The 22,084-nt window shown below is 34.9% G+C and overlaps 1 protein-coding gene across 5 annotated transcripts in view; it reads left to right on the top strand.

Moving 5' to 3' along the window:
* The window catches only part of CEP170 (centrosomal protein 170), a 101,382-nt gene that overhangs the window by 67,024 nt on the left and 12,274 nt on the right, over nt 1-22,084 (top strand). For 2 of the 5 annotated variants that reach the window (XM_082757942.1, XM_082757938.1), the window contains 6 exons: nt 3,510-3,636; nt 7,729-9,552; nt 15,171-15,405; nt 19,634-19,811; nt 21,239-21,406; nt 21,681-21,769. In XM_082757942.1, the coding sequence (XP_082614068.1) occupies nt 3,510-3,636; nt 7,729-9,552; nt 15,171-15,405; nt 19,634-19,811; nt 21,239-21,406; nt 21,681-21,769 (2,621 nt within the window). The remainder of the gene's footprint in view (nt 1-3,509; nt 3,637-7,728; nt 9,553-15,170; nt 15,406-19,633; nt 19,812-21,238; nt 21,407-21,680; nt 21,770-22,084) is intronic. The other 3 variants (XM_082757941.1, XM_082757940.1, XM_082757939.1) reach the window with 3 other exon arrangements.

Genomic DNA, 22,084 nt, shown 5'->3' with positions numbered 1-22,084 from the left:
ATTTATCAATATCATTTTTAATGTGCTCATTAAGGACATACCTCTTTTATTTTTCTGTGTCTGCAGGGTCATCAGTACCATTGCTGACAATGCTCCTTTTTTTGTTTTGAATGCCTACTTCATGTCTTTGTCACTGAAGATTAAAGTAAATAATAGTGCTGACATCGTGAATACTGAATAACTTTATTCATGTAAATACTTGTATTGCTCCTTAGAAGCAGAGAGCGGCACACGTATTTAGAGGCTCTATGCCCTTTTGTTGTCTGATCTTATTACACAAATTTCCTATCCTTTCATAGAGAAACCATTGAGTCTGAAGTTTGATGCTTGTTTTTTGTTTGAACTTAGATGCTATGAACTTAGAACGTAGGATGATTGTGTCACCAAGGTCCTATGGCTGTGAAAAGGCAAACATGACTCTTGGATGCACTGGGCAATATATTGCCAGTAGAAATGGGAAGTGTTGTCTCTGATGGGAAGTGGTGGTGAAACTCTGAAATATTGGCGTGAGCTTTGTTACCATTCTTGTTTAAGAAGGGTGAATTCTAAACTACAGAGAGGTGTGCTCAGATGATTAAGTGAATGGAGACTTGCTTTACAAGAGCTTGATACCATTTAATTTATTTACTATAGCAAAGCAGAAGCTGACATGGGTATGATGTGGGGTTTGCTGTGTTAGGGAAGTAAATGCAATAGAATGAAAAAAAAGAAGTATTTGAGATAGATGTCAGTGTTGTTCTGTAAGCAAATGTGGAAACATTGGTATAAATAGAGTGAGTACGAAGATCTGAAAGAAAAAAAAAGATCACCACTGCTGGAGGAATGTGGTTCAGAAACAGGGATGGAAAGGGGAGAAGCCAGAAGACTGCTTTCAAAATGGCACTTAAATTCATGAAAGGATGGCATAGTCTGATTCTTACAACATGAGACGATTGGAATGTGTGTCTTAAAAGACTTTGATTCTGTTTGTTGAAATTTTTTTAAAGTTACTATTATTGTGCTGTGAAATGCCAAGTATTGGAGAGGCTTTCAGGTGTCATTTGCATGTGCTGTGGCTTTTTTCAGATGTAGAACCTAAAGCTCTGAATCTTCAGGATGCAAAATTTGTCTACAGAAATCCATGGGTATTTTTTCTGTGGATGTGTTTCTCAAATTCAGTTTGAATATATGATAAACATAAAGGAAAGGAGATGCAATGCAACGTTCACATGCTGGTGTCTCTTATGTAAGCCTGGCAGTAAGCCTAAAAAACTAGGAAACTCCTCTTTTTATTCAAGAGAAGATTTGGAGGATTGCTTATGGAAAGCCTGCAAGATGCAAGCACATGAAATAGTAGAGGAAAATAAATAAAGGTCACATTCTGTTATCCTAAATTTTTTATAAAGCTTTCACATTTGGATATTAATCTGTTCGGAGTTAAGCTTTATTATAGTGTTGCATATTAGATTTAATAAAAACCATTTTGTAACTTTAGTAAAGTACTAAAATCTCCACGCTTAAACTACTGTTAAAAGAAACTTGATAGCTTTGTTGTTTGTGCTTGTATATACAGAGAGTTGATAAAACACATTGGCATCCACTGCTGTGTAGAAAAGGTTTTTTGGCAGGGTAATTACAATTAATTCACAAAATCTTTGTACTTCACTGCAAAGTGGAATTCAGATTGCTGATTATGTGTCAGAAATCGTATCTGTATGGAATTGGTTAGATGGTACACAAAGAATTAGGATTTTCTGTAGCAAAGATAATTGGGACTGCTATCATATTTACTTTAGGCTGCAATTATTTGCTTTATTAAAGATGGATGTTTGCTAGTAGGGACAAGAAAATAGAGTAGACAAAATTTAGACATGAAAGAAAAATGAAGCATCAGCACTGGCAATGGTTTTTGTTGTCAATACATAAATGCTGCACATTTTTGCCTTTTTTTTTTTTTTTAATAATATGATTCATTCTGGCACTCTTTCCTTACATTGTGTTCAGAAATGCCCATAAATAACAGAAACATTGAATTGCCCTACTTTCCTGTTATTAAGATTTTTATTTTGTAACATTTTTGTTATAAGATTAATTTAGCATGTGGACACAGTAGTTGATGATTTGATCGGTCTGTACATGCTTCATTCATAACATTCTGAAATAGATTCATGATGCTTTTGTTTTCATTAATTAGGGTCATCCATATAATTAAGAGACATTCAAGACCATAACTTCAAGTTTGCTTAGACATTTGATGTCTAAGTTACTTTTAATTTGAAAGAAGCCCTCATACACTAGACGACATTTTTCACCATTCCATTTCTGCTAAATAAATTTTATAAAATATGAAGAATTGGTTCCTGATCAAAGAGTGGAATCCCAGAGTGGCCAATGAATTAGGCAAAAATCAACATTTTGGATATAAATGCCAAGATCTGAACAGGCAGCAGAGCTCCATCTAACCTTTGCAATAGCACCTGCAAATTTTCTTATGAAGCAAGTTACTCGTATTTTCATGTCCTTCACATCTCTCTTATTGATCTTGAATTGTAATTTCTTGTTTTACGTGTCTATAGTTATGTAACTTATGGAGCTGCTATCAGTGACTTCTCTTATTTGCAGAATTTTGTGTTTTGATTCCAATAAGGTTGACCAACTAAACTCCTATAAAGCTTTCAGTAGTATACAGACCACATATGTGCATGTGTACATACATATACATACAGCCATAGTTGTCTGCTGTCTTCTTTTAGGGAAGTAAGCAAGCAAAACTATAGTATATCGGATAAAACAGGAATATTGCATTATATTTAGAAATCTGGTTTGGGGAAAAAAAAGGTTTTTGTACTGTAAGGATACAGCATAAGCAGCTGTTTTGCTTTCTGTGTTTCTTTTTTTAAATGGAAAAAAGTTTCAAAAGGCTTTCCCTTCAGGATATCAAATCAATTTCCTTTTCAGGTCAGCTACAAAAAAACAAAACAATCAGATAATGATCCAGTAGGATGATATAAAACTAATCTTTGCTTCTTTTGTCATTTAGGCCAAACAAGTGATCTGATCTTCCTTTACTTTCCATCACAAATTATTTTATTCTTTCAGTCCTTGAGGTAGTCTTTCCCGAAAGAAGTAAATACAATATTGTATTTGGACAAAAGTGTCTTTTAAGCTAGTAAAATGTCACTTTCTTATCTTCCCGAAGCACGTTCTTAATTCTTGTGCACACACTTACCATGTTTCTCTCCTGCTCTTCTGTTTTGAAGCAGACAAGTGTTCTAATGTATTTCCTATGGGTTCTGATTAAAAGTTCATTGCACTAGGAAATGCTGCTTATTCTGTACTGATTCTGTGTCTATATAGAGTCACTTACATGTATGTTGCCATTATAGAACTGATAACTAAAATTTATTGAAGTAAACTCCTTTTTCAACTTCCTCCAAGAAAAGTGTCTAACACTTCTATTACAGGAAAACCTGTAACGAGAGCATGCTTTTAATCTATAAGTAATTTTTCTTCTGCTTTATCTTCCTTAGGAAGGTTCTCCTGCCCCTGGACGTAAACGTTGGGTATCACAGTGGGCCAGTTTGGCTGCCAATCACACACGTCATGATCATGATGACATCAGATTGGAGTCACCTGTGCCTGCTCCACTAGAAAACGGTACTAAAAGCAGTTCTTGTTGTCATAATATCTGATGAAGAAGCCTCTGAAAGGGGAAAAAAGCAGTAATGTACATAAACAAGTAACTTTATTACTCTTTGCACATTATCTTCACCTGAAATTCTTCCATGTCTTTGAGAAGAAGCAACAGAAAAACAAGCTCAGTGATTGTGTTTTTGATGTGTCAGAAGAGTGTCAAAATTAAACTGAATGTTACTAAAAAAAAAAGTGTGTGATATAAAAGAAACTTTCACTTGAATGAGATTTGATTTGGTCTGCATAGTATGTTTCTTTCTTTACATCTTTTTCAGTAATGCCCAAGTTCAAAACAGGATTTTAATTTTAATATTAAACGGTCTAACCTGAAACTCGTTATTCAGTTATTAGTTAGCTGAGTAGTAGCAGTGTACTTCCTGATCTTGGAAACATAGAAAACATACTTTATCTTCAGCAATGAACAACTGTCTGTCCTTAGTTAAGCTATGGAAATTTGTGACTTTAAGTAGTATGTTCTTTAGGGTCTGCACTCTTGACTGTGAAGCAGTTGCTTATGTTACTTACCTTCTGTTTTCTTCCTCTCAGTTTCAGCCTAGAAATGGTAATTTAGTGGAATTTTAATACTGGTATTTGCATATTGAGGTAGAATTTAATAAATCTTGCAAAGTAGTTCCTCAATTGTCTTCTGTAAATTATGTGAGTTAATGTGGCTCTTTGTTGCAAAATTGACTGGTAACTGCAAAAGGAGGTCATCTCAATGAATGTTCCATATTCCAAAAGTGATATGCTGCTTAGTGACCAAAAATTTACCAATTATAACTCTACCTGCTGGAGAGAGATTTGTGCCCTGCAACTCCAGCCTTTCCTCTTACTCCAGTTGACATTGAAATTTACAACAAAGTTTTAAAACATTTTAATTAGGGAAAAAGTGTACTTTAAAAGTGCAGAGTGCTTTTCTGTGTACACCACTGTGGAAGATACACTGCCATCTACAGAACGTGTCCAATAACCTCTTGTTAGACATTGGTGAGTAGAATAAATTATTTTTTCTATGGTTCTAAGCATCTTTTTAGTTAATATTTTTTTCTACAAAGTTACATTCAGAAATATAATATGTGTTCCCTATTTTTTTGTTATAGCTGCTGGCTTTGTTCAGATTTTCAAGAATACACTGTCTGTTAAATTTCAGAGCAAGTTATATCTTTGACTTTTTAGTTTCTCAGAAGAATGCATTTTCTACTGATAAAACCAAGCCATTATGTAAAGCTTCCAGAGTGGAATAGTGGAATCCTGTGATTCTCTCCCTGCTTAGTCCGGAAACCTGGTCTCAGCATTCTGCCCAGCAGTCAGACCTTCTGCACAACAAACTTAAGCTTGTTACTCAGTTTCCTGTTTTGTTTTTTGTTTCCCAGCACAAGCACCCTTCTCCTTGGGTCCTCAAACAAGTGTAAAACTGTAGCAGCAGAGATTTCTCCAAAACGTTTATCGCTTCTATGTGACATTAATAAATAAACAAATAGTTCGGGGTTTTTTTTTTTTTTAGGCAAAAAAGCAGTTTCACATCCATGTTTTTCTGTCCAAATTATACGTTTCTTGGTCAGTGCAGATAGCTAACACTGTTTCTCACCTGCATTATGAGAACTGAACCCTTGTCTGAGCAACTCAATCTTGAATCCTGTAATGATTTTTTTTTTCTTTCAAATTTCTTCTATTTGTCCTGGAACATCTTAATTTAGTTGTAACTAATGGATGCATTTCCTAAGTGGTTTTGTCATAGATTTACTTCATTGCCCTCAGATTTTAGATAAAACTAGTAAATGAATTCAGATACTTTCTGTGTTCTTTATCTTATCTGTAAATTTTTTCTGTACTGGAAAAAAAAAACCAGCTTCTTCACAAAAAGTTAGCTTTCAATTCTGTGTATTATTCTGCCAGAATGAAAGGAAGAGAAAGGAAATTAATTTTAATTCTAAAGTTAAATTAGTAACTTAGTAACTTAAAGTTAAATTAGTAACAGTAAATTAAAAAAAAAAAAAAAAAAAAAAAGTGAAACACAAATATTATTGGGAATTTCTCCAAAATGAATCTAGTTTTATGTATTGATAACTCATCCTTTGGGTGGTTAACCAAGAGGTTTGGGTCTCACTTGTTCTTTGGATTTGTTTAAATTGTCAGTTTCAGATGGGATTCTAAACAGGATCTTTGGAGGGATGAATGCTTTTTTTTTTTTTTTTTTTGGCCATTATTAGAACTTTATTGTAAGGGAAGCAACAACTGTGTAGTGCATACCCATACTGCAAGAATTCTAAAGTACTTAGGGTGAAATTTAAACGGCATTCAAGCACCTAAGATGTAATGAAAATACTATTTGATATGCATGTCCAAAGAACAGTTTGCAAAATCTTTAGTTGGCTTAGATGCCTATATTTTCTTCAGAAGAGCATTCCCTATCCACTAAGAATTTGATCAAAGTGATGTTTTTCTTCTGATGCTTTTTATACCTATATACTTTATTTACTCTATTGGTGTTATATATATTTTCCTGTATGTACATATATATGTGTATATAGAGGACATGCTGTATGTTCTGGTTGGATTAAAAACATATTTTCTGCTCTCTGCACAGCAGCAACCACAGTAATTTCTTCATGCATAGGGCTTTTCAATACTGAAAGCTACTCTTCAGTGGTCCTTGAGCGGTGGTTTTGCAGGGATGGCCTGCAACCCCTTGGTGAGACAAGCAGCTGTGGAGCAAGCGAGTAGAAAGGAGAGGGTCTTAGTCGATTCAGGAACTTTGAAATGTGGTGCTGAATCTGTTTAGGGATGTAAAACTGGCTTTCCTGTTCCTGTTGTAATTGTCCCCTGATGTAACTGCGATACATCATGTACCTATTTAAACCTAGAGTGTAAAAACAGGTTAATACATACGGTGTTGGTGTACTTTGCTGGCAAAAAGTTTGTTTTCAAGGAGAGCTTCTCACATAGCTCAAATTCTACATATTTATGAAAACTTTCCTTTATATATGAGAGCAATCATAGACCATATGCTACACAGATACTGAAATTAGAATGAAGCAGGAAAAAATAGTTTATACCCTCTGCAGCAATGACATACATGTTTATAAAGCATTCCCTTTCACAGTATACATACAGAGTATCAGGAAGGTAGTAATTAGCCCAAGATAACAGACAACCAGGTGATCACAATCAAGATTTTTCATCTTTGGGAAGAAACCATGTCAGTTTGAAGCATCAGAAGAGGAAAAATGTTGTTTTGTCTTTGCATTCTTACCCTGCTTCTGCAATGACTCCTTCCGTTTTCCTGCAAAATGACATTTTTAGAAAGAACACTGAGAAGAAAGATGGCTTTTTCTGACCTGATCAGGTCTCTGACAAACCACAAATGGTTCATTGTAGTAATTCCCTTGCTACCTTTTAGAAATTGTTTTGGTAGACACATGCAGTGTATCAGCAATGTTGGATTAGGTTGTAATGACGTTGTGTTGAATGAACTGTTCTTTTGTATGGCACTCCTAATATTGTAGTTCTAGTAATACAGAAATATCTTTTTATATATCTGATGCCTTTAATCAGGAGATACCTGTTCTAAAATTGTGTTAACATACATGATTTTATTCCGTTTTTGTTACAAAGTGAAATGAAATAATAGAGCCAATTATGTTCAACTTATTGATTATAGTTTAGGAAGTAGTTAATGTAATTCACAGTTTCCACTCTGTAATAATAAGAATGTTTCCACTGTTACCCATAAGATGAAATTATGCCTAATGAGAATAGGACAAGTGCTAAGCTGGAAAATTATTTGAAGAGTTACCTACTCAAAAAGCTTATAAGAATAGTCAAATCTCCATCACCTGAGAGCTTTTTCCACCTTGTATAACATATGTTTACCTAAATATAATTCATCCTACTATAGAATAGATAAGTGGACAAATGACATTTTTATATTCCAATGACTTTTTGCAATTCTGTTTTATGTTGCTGGATTAGTGTTATGCAATCTTAATAATTTAATGTTTGTGTTTAGCTTGATATTGAATGGTTTCTTAGCTGTTTTTTCTTTCTCATTTTCAGACACAGACATCAGCGAGTCTGGTATTTCCATCAGAAGCGCTGGTTCAGCAACTTCTGTGACCAGCCAAGGTGAGCGAAAAAGGAGGACGCTTCCACAGCTTCCCAAAGAGGAGAAAGTGAGTGAAGGCTCCAGAACAAAAGCTGCATCTCATCAGAGATCAGAAATAGGTGAAAAGCAAGACACTGAACTTCAGGAGAAAGAAACTCCAGCTCGTGCCTCAGATGCTGACAGCAGAAGTATAGCTAAGTCAGGCAGAACAGTGAATGGTCTTTCACCAAAAGCTACAGGAGAAAAAGTTTTTTCTTTCCCTAGCTCCAGTAAAGAGAGAGCTGAAACTGGCAGAGAAACTTCTGTAGTGAAACAAGCTTTAGCAAAAATTCAACAAGAACGAAAGGAGCAAGGACACTGGACACCCTCAAAACTGTCTTCTACAAAACCTGCTACAAATCAAGTTGAGAAGGGTAGGGAGGAGACTGCTGTGTCACACAAAACTTCAGATAATCAAGACAAAGCTTCTGGACATGTTACTGATAAAACAGAAGTGAAGTTGGCACAGAATGAGGGAAAGAGAAGAAAAAATGAGGAAACTATTAAAGGACAAAGTCCTAAAACATCAGGAGGAGAAAAAAAGGAATCTTCAAAACCATTAGTGAGGCAAGGCAGCTTTACTATAGATAAGCCTAGCACAAATATACCGATAGAACTTATTCCTCATATTAATAAGCAAAGTGGATCTGTTGCCCCCTCAGCATCTGCAAACAGGACACGTGACAGAAGTGATTCAATGGACACTGATTCCAGTCTAGATACAACGCTCATTTTAAAGGACACGGAAGCTGTAATGGCTTTCCTTGAAGCTAAACTCCGTGAAGAAAATAAAACTGATGAAGGTCCTGAGACTCCTAGCTATAACAGAGATAATTCCATATCACCAGAATCAGATGTAGATACAGCCAGCACAATCAGTCTCGTTACTGGTGACTCTGAAAGAAAATCCACACAGAAACGGAAGAGCTTTACAACCTTATATAAAGATAGATGTTCCTCTGGTTCCCCTTCAAAGGATGTTTTAAAATCTTCTGCAACAAGTGCCAGAGAAAAGATGGAAAAGAAAACTAAAAGTCGTTCTTCAGATGGTGGGTCTAGAGCTGATGCTCGCAAAACTGTGCAATCTAGTGGAAGAATGAGACAACCATCAGTGGATTTGACAGATGATGACCAAACATCTAGTGTACCTCATTCCGCCATTTCTGATATCTTATCATCTGACCAGGAAACCTACTCTGGCAAATCACATGGAAGAGTTCCTTTTGCCTCAGCAGATGAACTTTTACATTCCAAAATGGAAGGAAAGTCAGCTAAATCGAAAAGCACTCCTGTTGCACTTGGGCAATCTAGTAAATCTACTACTCTTCCAAGACCTCGTCCTACAAGGACTTCTCTCTTGCGCAGAGCACGGCTTGGTGAAGCCTCAGATAGTGAGCTTGCTGATGCTGATAAAGCTTCAGTGGCTTCCGAAGTGTCCACTACAAGTTCTACATCAAAACCTCCTTCAGGGAGGAGAAGTATTTCCAGAATAGACTTACTTGCTCAACCTCGCAGAACTCGACTTGGCTCTTTATCAGCACGTAGTGATTCTGAAGCAACAATAACTAGAAGCACTGCCTCATCTCGTACCCCAGAAGCTATTATCAGAAGTGGTGCCAGGTTGACATCAGCTGGAGATAGTAGTAAAGTTTCTGCTAGAACTCGAGCCAATAGCATTTCTCGACTTTCAGATTCAAAATCCAAATCTTTGGCTTCAGCTCATAATTCTCCCTCAGGTATGTCAGATTATTTAACTAGCTTCTACAATACCATATATTTTGATTTTTTTTTTTTTATATTTATATACTTTTATAAGGAATGTTGTTATGAAACAATTTGTTGAGCTTTAGTTGACTCTTTTTTTCTTTCAAGTAAGAGTCTTCCTTGCTGACGCTTGTGGATGTTTCTCACTTAAAATCACAAAGACAAGAAATTTCAATCCTTTACCGTCTTGGATGGATATATATGTTTGTTTATTTTTTGTAGCTGTAGATCAGTAAGAAGGAATTCCAGTGAGGCATTCAAGTGTGGCAGCACTGATTTGATTTGTGTTGGTACAAAAACAGGGTGGAATCTCTCTGCGCTAGTCATGGTAGTAAGTGTTCAGAAGGTCAGCGATGCTTTTTACTGCATAGAAAATATAATATTTATTTGTTCAGCATATTTACAAGCCCAACATGTAGTATTTCCCAAGGAAATACCCTGAGCATTTTTAGGATAATCATACCTGTAATTTAAGATTAGCTTCCAAAACCACAACCATGAGGTTTGTTTAATAATGATGATAACAAAAAAGTTTAAAATTAAAAAATTAAACACAAATACTTCCTAAATAAACACCATAAAGTAATTAATAATAAAATGTTTGCCTTTCCTTGGAGTAGTTTTTGTTTTCTGTTCAAAGTCATGACAATTTATGATTTCATCATTATTTCCAAATCATGTTGACCTTCTTTAGTGTAGTCGCATATTTACAGTAATATCTTATCTATGGATGAAAAAAAAATATCCATATAATTGATGAATTATAACCTGCTGTTTTGTTAGAAGCTAACATAACGCTTTAAATATGAACAGTGTGAAAGGCTAGCTTTTTACCAACAGGAATATTAAGTCAACTTAAGTAAAAATGTGGTGATTCTATCTAAGTCATCTCTCATATTAAATGGATATCTATAATTGGTGATCTCTTGCTCTTTGAATCGTCAAAGATTGTCCGTATTTAGAGGCAGTCCACAATCTAAGAAAAATAAAATAAAATTACAATAGCTTCCTTACTTGCAGTGCTGAGTGTTGCCACTGAGATTATATATTTTACTTTGCTGCTTCCCCTTCAGAGTTGATTTAAAGGTCTGCAATAGATACGTTTCCTGTAGCCCTTTTGTTGCTTGTATATTGTAAATGTACCTTTTTAGGATTCTTAGCAGTGTTTTCTCCCAGACAGGTATCCTTTTGTTGTGTTATTTATTAGCTTAATAGAAATTTCTGAAGAGATACAAATGAGGTGTTCACTGAACTATATAGTTGAATCTGTTGCAATATGATGACAGTTGTCTACAAAGATACAGAAAAAAAATGAAAAAAAAAAAGCTAAGCACCAGATAAACACTCAATCTTTCCCTCTAAGATACTATTGGAAAAATAACATTTTTTCACTTTTAGTCTGTTTTAAATTGATTTGTGCAGCCTGAAAGCTGGCAACGTTAGGCCAGGGAAGAGTGTCGTTTAAGACTGCTCATATCTTTACGAATTAACACGAGTTCATATCCTGATATTGCTGATTTCTGAAAAGGCAAACCCCAGATGTTACTTGCTACTTTGCTTTTTTTTTATTGTAGTTGTTTTTGTTTTTTTTTTCACAAAACTGTATGGATTTTGAGGTTTATGTACTACTGCACGTTTCCTAAATGGGTTCTCAGATTGAGATGGTTTACTTCTTCTGTTAGTGGATTGCTCTTAGCTTTCTCTTTCCTTGAGTGTTCATTTCACTGCATTACACTGTTTACTGTGGCTTGTATAAAATATGCTGCTTTCCAAAAAAAAAAAAAAAAAAAAAAAAAAGCATCTTCTCATGAGCTATCCCAACACAGTAAGATAGACATTATAAAAATACAAATAAAAAAATACTGGTTTGAAAAATTTGTAGTAGGAATAGCTCCTGTTATTAAATGAATTGATCAGTTTGATCAGTTTACTCCCCAAATCAGGGAGTAGCATGTAGACCTTTTAAATACTTCAGATACATCTGAATTGCTAAAGAAGTATAAAATTTTCTTATATAAGCCACTACTCAGTGTGTCTCCATTTTTCCATTAGCATCTTAAAAATGATGCTAATAACTACCCAAAAGCTCAAGTTATTAGTTATGCTTTATAATAACACTATATAATAACACTTTATCCCTATTTAAAACGTCTTTGAATAGGATGTACTATTCTCTTGCATTATATAAAACTGTACTACAGCAGAAGCTTTTGGATTCAAAGCATCCAGTTCCTCAACTTAATTTTGTTTCTAGAAATGTCAACAATTCACTTAAATTGCCACACTCCTGGAAATGACTAATGAAGTGCCTGATAAAAGTACTTCAGAATATTTGAACTTGTTTTCCTTTGCGCAGATTTAATCAAGACATAACTGTGATGTATTTTCTTGTCTCCCTGGACCTAGATAGACTGTAAAATGGATGGTCATTACCAGTAAATTAGTTTCTTTTTCTTTTACCAGAGGATCAGTTGTGATTGAGGTGTTAAGGTTGTTCCATGGGCCTTCTCATCAGTGCAGTTAGCATTACAACATTTTAGATCACTAAGCATTGGCAGCAGAATCACGCTTTTTAACTCCAATCTACCAAAGAGGAAATTATTTCTGCATTTCACAAATCTTTTTCAATGTTCAGACATACATGCCTGTAGAAGGAGGGCAGAAAAATGACCTACATTGATTGGATATTTTTATTGCCTTCTACTTCATGTGGATGAATTGAAACATAATAGCATTAAAATTGTCAGAGCTGTGAGCAAGTCCATAATTTCAAGAATCTATTTGAAGCTTTGGTAGGCTAAAGCATTGCTGCTCTCTTTTAAATGAAAGGGCAAGCAGATAAGTGGAATGTCTTGGATGGGAATTATCAGCATTAAAGTGATTATCAGGGTGTTTCCATGGCAGGAGGCTTGATAACTGGCAACGCTGCAAAAAAGCTGTGAAGCAGAATTAGTAATTCTATAGTACATGCAATGAAAGATTTAATCAAAGCACTAAATTGACAAAAAATAGTGATCAATAAAACTGAGAACACTGAAGAACTTTTTCCACAATTGTGGAGGAAAATTGCAGATGATGTTAGAATAGTATAAAAAAATAAATAAAAGTTTTACAAAAAAAACGTTGGGAAAAAGAGCAATGAATACAGGCCCAGTGTTAAGAGTACCAAGCTGCAATCATAAAATTCTGCATTATGTCAAAGCAACGAGACCTTGTTCAGCAACTAGTTGTATATAGCAGCTCTGCTGGCTTGCTGACCTAGTTGTCATTGCAAATAATCAGCAGATAGGTTAATCAAAGATGTTGAGGTATCCCTGAAGTAAAACAAAGGTTTCAAGTATGGAAAGAAAACAACCCTTATTAACTGACCTTTAGCCTTATTGCAAGTATTGAGCACTGAATCTCAGGATCTTTAACACAGATGATTCCTGAGAATGCATCAGTGAGAGTAGAGTATTTTGTAAGGGTTATGCTTAACAATTCTTTCCCTAAGTCTTAAAAGTAAGATTATGGTGTCCAAGTCGCTAAATTTGCCAGCTTAAAGTATTATCAATACATTGTGCTTTTCACGCAGTAGTCACCAATTTAGATTTGCCTACTGGTAGGCCTACAATAACTTTTCCTCCATGTTAATAAGAAACCTTTTGATCATACAGAAATAAGCATTTTAAGGTACTAACATATAAATAAAAATTATGGTACTACGTAGACAATTGTTATTGATGTTGTTTGAGTTGGATAGTATCTCTGATATGTTTAAGCTTTCGCAAAATTCTTTATTTGTGAGTGTGTAATTTAAGACTCTTTTCCTAAAAAGTGTGGGGTCAATGCTGTGTGAAAAAGGAATTAATACTAATCTCATAAACAGATTTTATTTAAGCAAATGATTCTAATTTGAATGTTTTAATACAAATTAACATGATAAAACACTATTTTGTACACAGAGAAACCCAAGCTTCTCCCAGACCCAGATCCTGATGTTGAAACTTACAGTGGTAGAGTACTAGAAATCAAATCTGTTTCTGATATTTCTGATAATTTCACTTCTCATTCAATCTTTAGTTTTTAAATGTATGACTACATATGCTCATTGTACAGTGCTGAGTTGCTGGACTACCTCACTTGAGAGATTTTAAGATAAAATTTGCATTTATTTTCATAAGTTTAATTCAAACCAGAACAAAGCATTTAAAGAAAAATTAATAATGAAATTTGGGCCCAACTCATAAAACTCTTTGGCCTTCAGTCACACGTTGCTTGCATGCTACTGGTGGGGAAATGTGCTTTTTCTGCTTATGTACTATTTCCCTTATAAAAACGAGCTTGAAACCCCCTAAAACGAATACAATAAGTAACTGGAGAGGCATTTTTCTTTTCTTCAGAAAGTTAGAATATTAAAAAAAAAAAAAAAAAAAAAAAAAAAGTAGAACTGGATACAATTTGAAGACTGCATTTAAACCTGAAAAAATTCTGCAAGCATGTTTGTGTTTTCGGATGGATTATTTACATGAGGGAAGGGATGTAAGCTTATACACCAATGTCATATTTTACACACTATAGACTTTCAAAGCACTGCACAAATCTTTTATCAATTAAAAATTACTTTCAGTATTTGTTACCTAAATTCATTGATACTTCATCTGTAATCTTTTGATGGTTCGGGAGTAGTCATTATTACTTCTTACATTTTTCTTTCATACACTAGAGCCAATATGCATTGCTTAAATCTACTACTTTTAAATTACCAGAATGAGATCGCACACTTTTAAAAATGTCTACAGTAATTGCAGAGCCTCATAAATGTCAGTGAGTTTAGGGGATTAAATCCCCTGCAAGAATTTAGCAGGTTGCAGTGATGAGCACTCATTTAACGTTCAGTGATCTCTCTTCCTGCTTGGATTGCTCAAGGACAGTATATCTGATACACATTTTCTAGACTTGACTAATTTGTAAGGGGAAGAGAGCCTCCTACTTAATTTCAGTACTCTTATACTTCAGTCTGTCTTCAGCAACATGGCTGTATATGCTTTGTGCTTCATGTGAGAAAATACACTTTTTGCTCTAAGGCTGCTGTTTTTCTAGATGTGATGCTGTTTTTTTGTGGCACAGTATTATTGGTTTTCTTTCTAGGCTAAATTGCGTCTTCTGTGATTTTTATGCTTTCCTTACGTAAGCATGCATTCTAGGCTTGGTGCCAGCTCAGTCCTTCCTTCATGTCTTTTCAGTTTTTGTGTATCACTTAAACTATAAATGAAACTTGGGGAAAAAATCTGCAGAAAAAGTGCAACCTGACTATATACTTAAATGTTAATGAATTGGGCCCTTTTTTTGATACAGTTCACTTCAGCTCTTATACAGTTACTGGCTTTTACATCTTATTTCACTCATCATTATACAAAGAGCATCCGTTTTATGTTTTATTAATCAATATTATTTAACCTTTCTTTTTAAGATGTAGTAAATAAACCTTTTGTGAGGTATCTGGGGATTGATAATGAATAGTTGTGTATTTTTGTGATATTACTGAAATATTTTTTTTTCTTATAAAAGATGCAATAATAATTCTTTTTTAATAATTAAACTAATTTAGTAAGTGCAAGATGGAGGCGCTTTCCTACAGATTATGCTTCCACCTCAGAAGATGAATTTGGATCAAACCGTAATTCCCCTAAACATACCCGTCTACGTACCTCTCCAGCCCTGAAAACCACACGACTGCAGAGCACTGGGACAGCAACTCAAAGTAGCAATACATTCAAGCACAGAATAAAAGAACAGGAAGATTACATTCGTGACTGGACTGCTCATCGAGAAGAAATAGCAAGGTTGGTTTTCAAGGAGCACCACTAAAATTACAAAGATTTGTATCCAACCAGTTGTATGGGTACATATATGGGAGAATGTGTGAGCTGATGGATTTTCTGTATCGCTCTTAGTTTTCATTCACTGCCTTAATGGGTAAATTTGAATTCTGACAAGAGACTGACAGAACACCCATGTTACCTGATGATGGTCATTTCTGAATTAGGATAGCTAGATCCCAGAATACAAACTTCTGGTTGCGTTACTGGGACTTCCAGAGGTACTTTGTGTGGAACTCTCGGTTGCTAATGGTGTATTTCTTGAGGCTGAAGTATATCGGATTTTATACTGCCTTTACAATGACAGTGAGGTAAAATTTCATTTTGGTACCTGTGCCTCTCAGAGAGAGGAAGGGATTTGGGCAATGTGAGAGACCATGTTCTTGCTTTAATGTTTAGTCTGTCTGGACGTTAGTTCATGTTAGATATTTTCTGGCTTAAATCATATACACTCATCAAAAAGTAATTTCTTCTGAGACCCTGAGATTAGTGTAGCAATTTCTTCATTATTGCTAATAGCACTGTGCTTCACGTTAACCACGTAAAAGGCAATCACTTCTACATCCTGGTAACCTATTATTCCTGTGTCGTGCAATAACCAGGCAATGAAAACTTCAAATAGCTTGCACAACATAAATAAAACTACATAAGTATTTAAATGTCATTTAAAACTTAAATGCCAGTGTTCAAGTTTTGAACCTTTTCACAGAACTTAATTAGGGAGCCTAATCAAGAAATGTGTTTTCTTTTTAAAATTTATCTTAGTGTGGTCTTACAGCTGGTGAATCACTGTGCTTTGCTTAGTGTAATTTAGTTTTGCCTCTTCTTGGTAATATTTTTCAACGTATACTTTTTCTAGTGTACTGTGTGCAAAGAGAAAATACTTAAGGCAGACTTGATAAGTCATGAGTATCACTATGAAATTAAGTTTATTAATCAATTTAATTCAAGAATATGAAAAAGATGTGATTAAAATCAGAAATATGTAAAGCTTAGAGACTTCAAATGTACTATTTCCTTATTGTAGCTTAGTTGATACTGTACCCTTAACACAGATTGAAGACAGGTATTTAACATCATAAATATATATGCTCTATGTATTTGTGCACATGTGCACATTTATACACATACATTGTTTGCACAACTATAAAAATACTCGATTCCTACCAAATTCTGTGAGTCTTAGTTGAATAGCTGATCAAATTGGGGAGCGATAAAATTAAGTATTACTTAAAATAAATGTGTAGTTGAAAGTAGAGGTTGTGTGACAAACATTTAATTTCTTCTGTGTTACCATCATGCTGTATTTAAATTGGTCTTCAAAGATTGATGTTTTGCACTTTTCACAGACTCTAAAATTTACAGATGTTAATAAAACTGAGAATTTGAAAGAGATATTTAAAAATAATGGAATAGCCAAATCTGGTCTAAAACGTTTTGGCTTGGGTTGAATATACAATAATATGAGCTTCACATATATTTTGTATAATGGTTTCAAAGTATCATTGCAAAATTAATTGACTCAGTTTATGACATAGTAGACTAAGCATAGAAATGTTTTCAGTAATCCATGAGTAAAGAATTACGACAGATTTCTTGGAAGCATTCCTATTTTATTGTAATTTTTGGAACACCACAGCTGTTTTTTCAATACAGGTAAATAAGAGTTAGAGTTCAAGGTTGTTCAAAAAGATCATGCTCTCCCTATTCCAAGCCAAGTGTTCCCACATTTTTCCTTGTGTTAGATGAAGCAACTGTGTAGTTGTGGGGAAGAGTCTGTTCACAGAGCAAATCTGGAAGCATTTCCTTGGGTGGGTGGAGGGGCTTGGGAATTTGAGGTTTGTTTTGGTTTTGTCTCCCTGAATCCATTTGCCTTCTGTAATTGCTAGGACTGATGCAATGGAAGCAGTAGAAATCTGCAAGACAACCTACCATTACAACAGAGTAAATAGTGTGTACATAAATCAGGGAAATAGGCTTAGTCTTTATACAAAACATACTCCTTATATTTAAGCCATACTTTTTCTTTCTATAAGTTAATGCAGAATGATTTGATAATTGAGCAAGCCCAACTCTGAGTTGTTTCGTTTTTCATAATGCTTTTGATTTAGCACTCTATATTGTTTCTGTACAGAAAATTACAGAGCACTGGCTATAGCTTACTATCACAATGAAACTGATTCCAGATTTTGTTCACATGGCTGGTGTTTGACTGTGGTGATTGTGTAACAAATTGCTTGTCATACATGTTAGAATTGTTCAATATGGTATCTTTAGAATTCATTTGAATTCAGTTGGATGTGGACATCTGACATTTTTCTGTAATTTTGATTGCTTGGTAAGAATTCAGCAGAAGTGTCTGTTGCATGTCAAAGCATTGGTGATTTCTGTAAAGAGTTGTCCTAGTTGATTTATACTACTTTTGGTTTTAGTGTTTAATGACATTTGTCTTCTGGGGGATTTACTGATAATAGCAATTTCCTCCTTATTTTCTCCACAATAATTCATTACGTGCCAAATTTTGTCCCAGAGATTCAAAAGTGATTATTAGCTACAACTACCTGTTTATGAAAAAAGTGATGTGGTTGTGTGAAGCGATGGAAGCAGGTGTTCTAGTAGCTCTTCTACTTGGAACAGTAGCTCAAGCCTTGGAGTTATAATGGTGTACATATGTAAGCACCTGAAACAAATTAAAATTGGATCAAAAATTGTAATAATTAGGTTAAATTAATGTAGAAATAATTACCACATCTTAATTTATAAAACTGATCAATTGACTTGATTTGTACTTTTGTGTCCCAGTCTTTCATAGCCTGAATTCAGAAATACTGTCTTTTATGTCATAGGTAATTGTCACATATTCTCTGCCAGCCTTATTCCAATTATATATACATTTATGACACAATCTTGCACTTTGTCATGAATTGCTGATCATTAGCCACAAAATCCAGTGTTGCCATTTGGCTGGGAATATCTCTAATTATTTCTGCTTTTCTGGTTTTAAGACTGAGTGAGTAGAACTATCTCAAAATCAATGGTGTCCATTTGTTCAGACTTGAAGCCAATTTCAAAAAATAAATAAATAAATAAAAGACAGCAAAACTCACCCTTAAGCACTGGCCAGCATCACGTGCATCCCTGTTGCATGCAGCTCCTTCCACTTAAATGGCGACTGCTGCTATTTCACAGCATCCTTGGTGGTGCAGAGTCAGCACTGCTGACTTCTGTGCCTTTGCTCCTCTTAGACAGAGGTATGAGCGGGGATCACTTGGGCTGCTCTGAATTCTAGGTCTTCTGAACTGTCTGCTTGAAGCTGGAGATTCAGGGTGCCATAGTTATTGGGAGGCTCTTAGCTTCTGCTTTGGGTTGCTTTTTGTTTTTTCTATCGGTCTTTTGGGGTGTTCTGGGGAGGAGAGGCACAAGCAGAGCTAGGCAAGCTCCTTTGCTTTGCTTCCATGCTGCTGAGCAGAATACAGAGCAGGGCTATTTTGTGATGTGGTGGATCAGAAGAAAGGAAAAGGCAACTGCAGAGGAAGGCTGCAGCAGCAGTTTGGAGAACTTCAAACAGTAATTAGTTACAGGAATCTTCAGCTGAGAAGCTGGATATATTTGTATTGCTCTATCATATCCAAGCATGTTCTGTTTTTCCAACTGGCAAGCTTGTCTTGATTTGACGATTTAGGATATTGGTCTGGAATTTCAGGCATGTAAGCAGCTTGATGTGAGCAAGTTGCAAGGCTGCTGGGTAATCACAGGTCCTGAAGAAAGTTCTTTGTAAATAGGTTAACTGAGATATAAATTAAAGGTATTCTGTGCATTTCAGATTTACTGCATTCACATGAGTCATCTTTGCAGTAGTTTCACAGTATTTCTCTTGAATCATATGTTGTACATAACTGTGTGTGTGTTGCACACTTCTTTGCCTGGGAATCCCAGGAAAAAAAACAAGGATGCTCTGTCTCTTGAGATTGCCTTCTATCATCTTCCTCTATAAACGCATATTATTAAAAGCTTCAGTTAAGAATTTGCTTTTGTGATTCCATGAATAGACTTTCTATTCAGAGGGGCATGCACATTTTCATAGCACAGTTACCATCAAAAGCTGGAACTTAAAAGCTGAAAGGCTGCAGGTTGGACTCTACTGCTCCAGTAGTATTTCTAGGGAAGAAAGTAACGCTGTCTTTATTACTAGGATCAGTCAAGATCTGGCTCTCATCGCACGGGAAATCAACGATGTAGCAGGAGAGATAGATTCAGTGACTTCATCAGGCACTGCCCCCAGTACCACAGTAAGCACTGCTGCCACCACCCCTGGCTCTGCCATAGACACTAGAGAAGAGGTAGGAGATCTTCATGGAGAAATGCATAAGGTTCTTTCTTTTCTTTATTTCTTTTGCTTTTAGCATTTTGCATAGCCTTTTTAGTTATTTCCACCCAACCTGTACGCATGATCTGTTCTCTTTTGATTTAAAGTTCTTTTGCGTTCTGATAAATTACCCAGAAATGATTCTGTTAACACGGATTGTAAAAAATATCACCCAAATGCATCCTATCTGTCTGTCTCTTTTTTTCCACAAAGCATAGGACCTAGATGGTTATTTGCTTCTTGCTTAACCGTAGCCTTAGATATTGAATATTATCTAAGTGCATTTAAAGATACTAGAGATACTAGTGTGTATGCAGGGATATATATATATATATGTATATGTTTAATACTTTGTATAGTAATTAAAAACAAAAAAAGCCCCTCTTTTCACAGGTGACGTTAAAGTTTCTTCTTCTGAACATTTAAATGCTTAGGCACCATCAGCTAACAATAACTTCATATTTTCTCTCCTAATAACATTGTCAAAAACTGCCTTGAAATAAGTTTACCCTGTGATTGATTCTATTAGTTCTAATTTTCTTTGACTATCTCTGGTGTGCTTTTGTTTGAATACATGTATATTGACTAACTTGTTCTAGTAACCATCACAGTTCTAATGCCAGTAATTTGAACTGAAATCATCACTTTCTACCATATTACAGTTCATCCTAATAAGTTATAAATGTTTACTGCATTTTTTTTCTTCATAGTACTCCTTTCAAAATGTGTTTATTCATTTTTGTGTATGTTAAGTTTGGCTAATACATCAGTCGACTTTTACTAGTAAAATACTGTCATTTTCTGTGGAAAAAAAGATATAAACAGTGACGAGAAACCTATGAGTTGTGTACTTCGAAAAATTATAATTACACCCACATAGATTTTATTTTTAATTCTTACGGACTCATGGCTAAACTTCAGCAAGGAAAGTGCTCATTTTCTCAAATCCAGCTAGACTGCTCGGACTATTATGCTACTGTTTATCTTGTTCTTTAAAAAAAATGCTGTACAATGTGTACATACTACTGCAGGTGGCAGTATGTCCTCTAAGTAGGTATAGGTGCTTCTGTAATACTACAATTAATTGGGAAAAAAAAATCTAAATTTGCTTGTACTGTACTTAATTTCACAGATATATTGCATTAGTTAAAGGCCAAACCAGTTTATAGGTAACTGTCATGTTACCTGTCTGTAAGCAAAATTTCTGTGGGCTGGTCGTGTAGTTACCACGTATGTCTGCTGTTTTGAAAAACGGCATTCATTTTTACAAAGTATCATTACATTGGCAATCCCTCAGTTTATACTACAAAAGACAACAGAATGATTTTTATTTGATAGACTTCTTGTAATCTGTTTCAAAAGGAAAAAAAAGATTTGTCTCACTTCACCATTAGTTGGTTTCATAAACTGTATTTTTCTTTTATTCTCCAGTTGGTTGACCGAGTATTTGATGAAAGTCTCAATTTTAGAAAAATCCCTCCACTAGTGCATGCCAAACCACCAGAGGGGAATGGTCGGCCTAATGATGCTAGACCTCAGCTACCAGATATCACAGATCCCCCAACGATTACCAGAAGGAGGACTTGGAGCAGAGATGAAGTGAGTACACAACAAGTTTCTCTGTAGTAATAGGTCTATTTTAATTTTTCACAATTGTCTCTCTGCTTAGTATTCTACACTATCCTTTCATTCCTACCTGTATCAGGTAGCATTAATCCCAGAAAACATTCTTTGTGTGTTATTTAATTTGCAAAATGTTCTAATATGATTGTGTAGGATACTAATTAGAACACCAGTGTGTTTTTTTAAAGGTAAAAAGGTAATTGAAAATATATGGAATTGTTTGTTTAATCTTACTTAAAACTTATTGCAGGTTATGGGGGACAGTCTGCTGTTATCCTCAGTCTTCCAGTTTTCTCGCAAGATAAGACAATCCATAGACAAAACAGCTGGCAAAATCAGGTAGTTTTTTTGTTTTTTAATTGTTGTTATTGAAAATGTTCTGCTCTCATCGACATTACTAGTAGGAGACGTGTATTATTCAGATACAGCAAAAGTGTTTGGTAGCAACTAATGCTTTAAAAAAGCAATGTTAGTTATGTTGTGTTTTTTTTTTTTTTTCTCTGTAGTGTTCAATAAGATTTGGAATTAATATTTTTTCCATTATTGCTTGTGTGTGTTACACATTATATGAAGTTAAATATCAGTAAAATTTGCATGGACAGAGTAATATTTATCATATTTCCAGCCAAAGTGCTGTTTCAAAGCATGAAAATG

This window comes from Aythya marila (assembly GCF_965140915.1).
Source record: "Aythya marila genome assembly, chromosome: 3".
Lineage (NCBI taxonomy): Eukaryota > Metazoa > Chordata > Aves > Anseriformes > Anatidae > Aythya > Aythya marila.
Note: the sequence above shows the minus strand (reverse complement) of the source record. Positions and strands in the feature narration are given on the sequence as shown.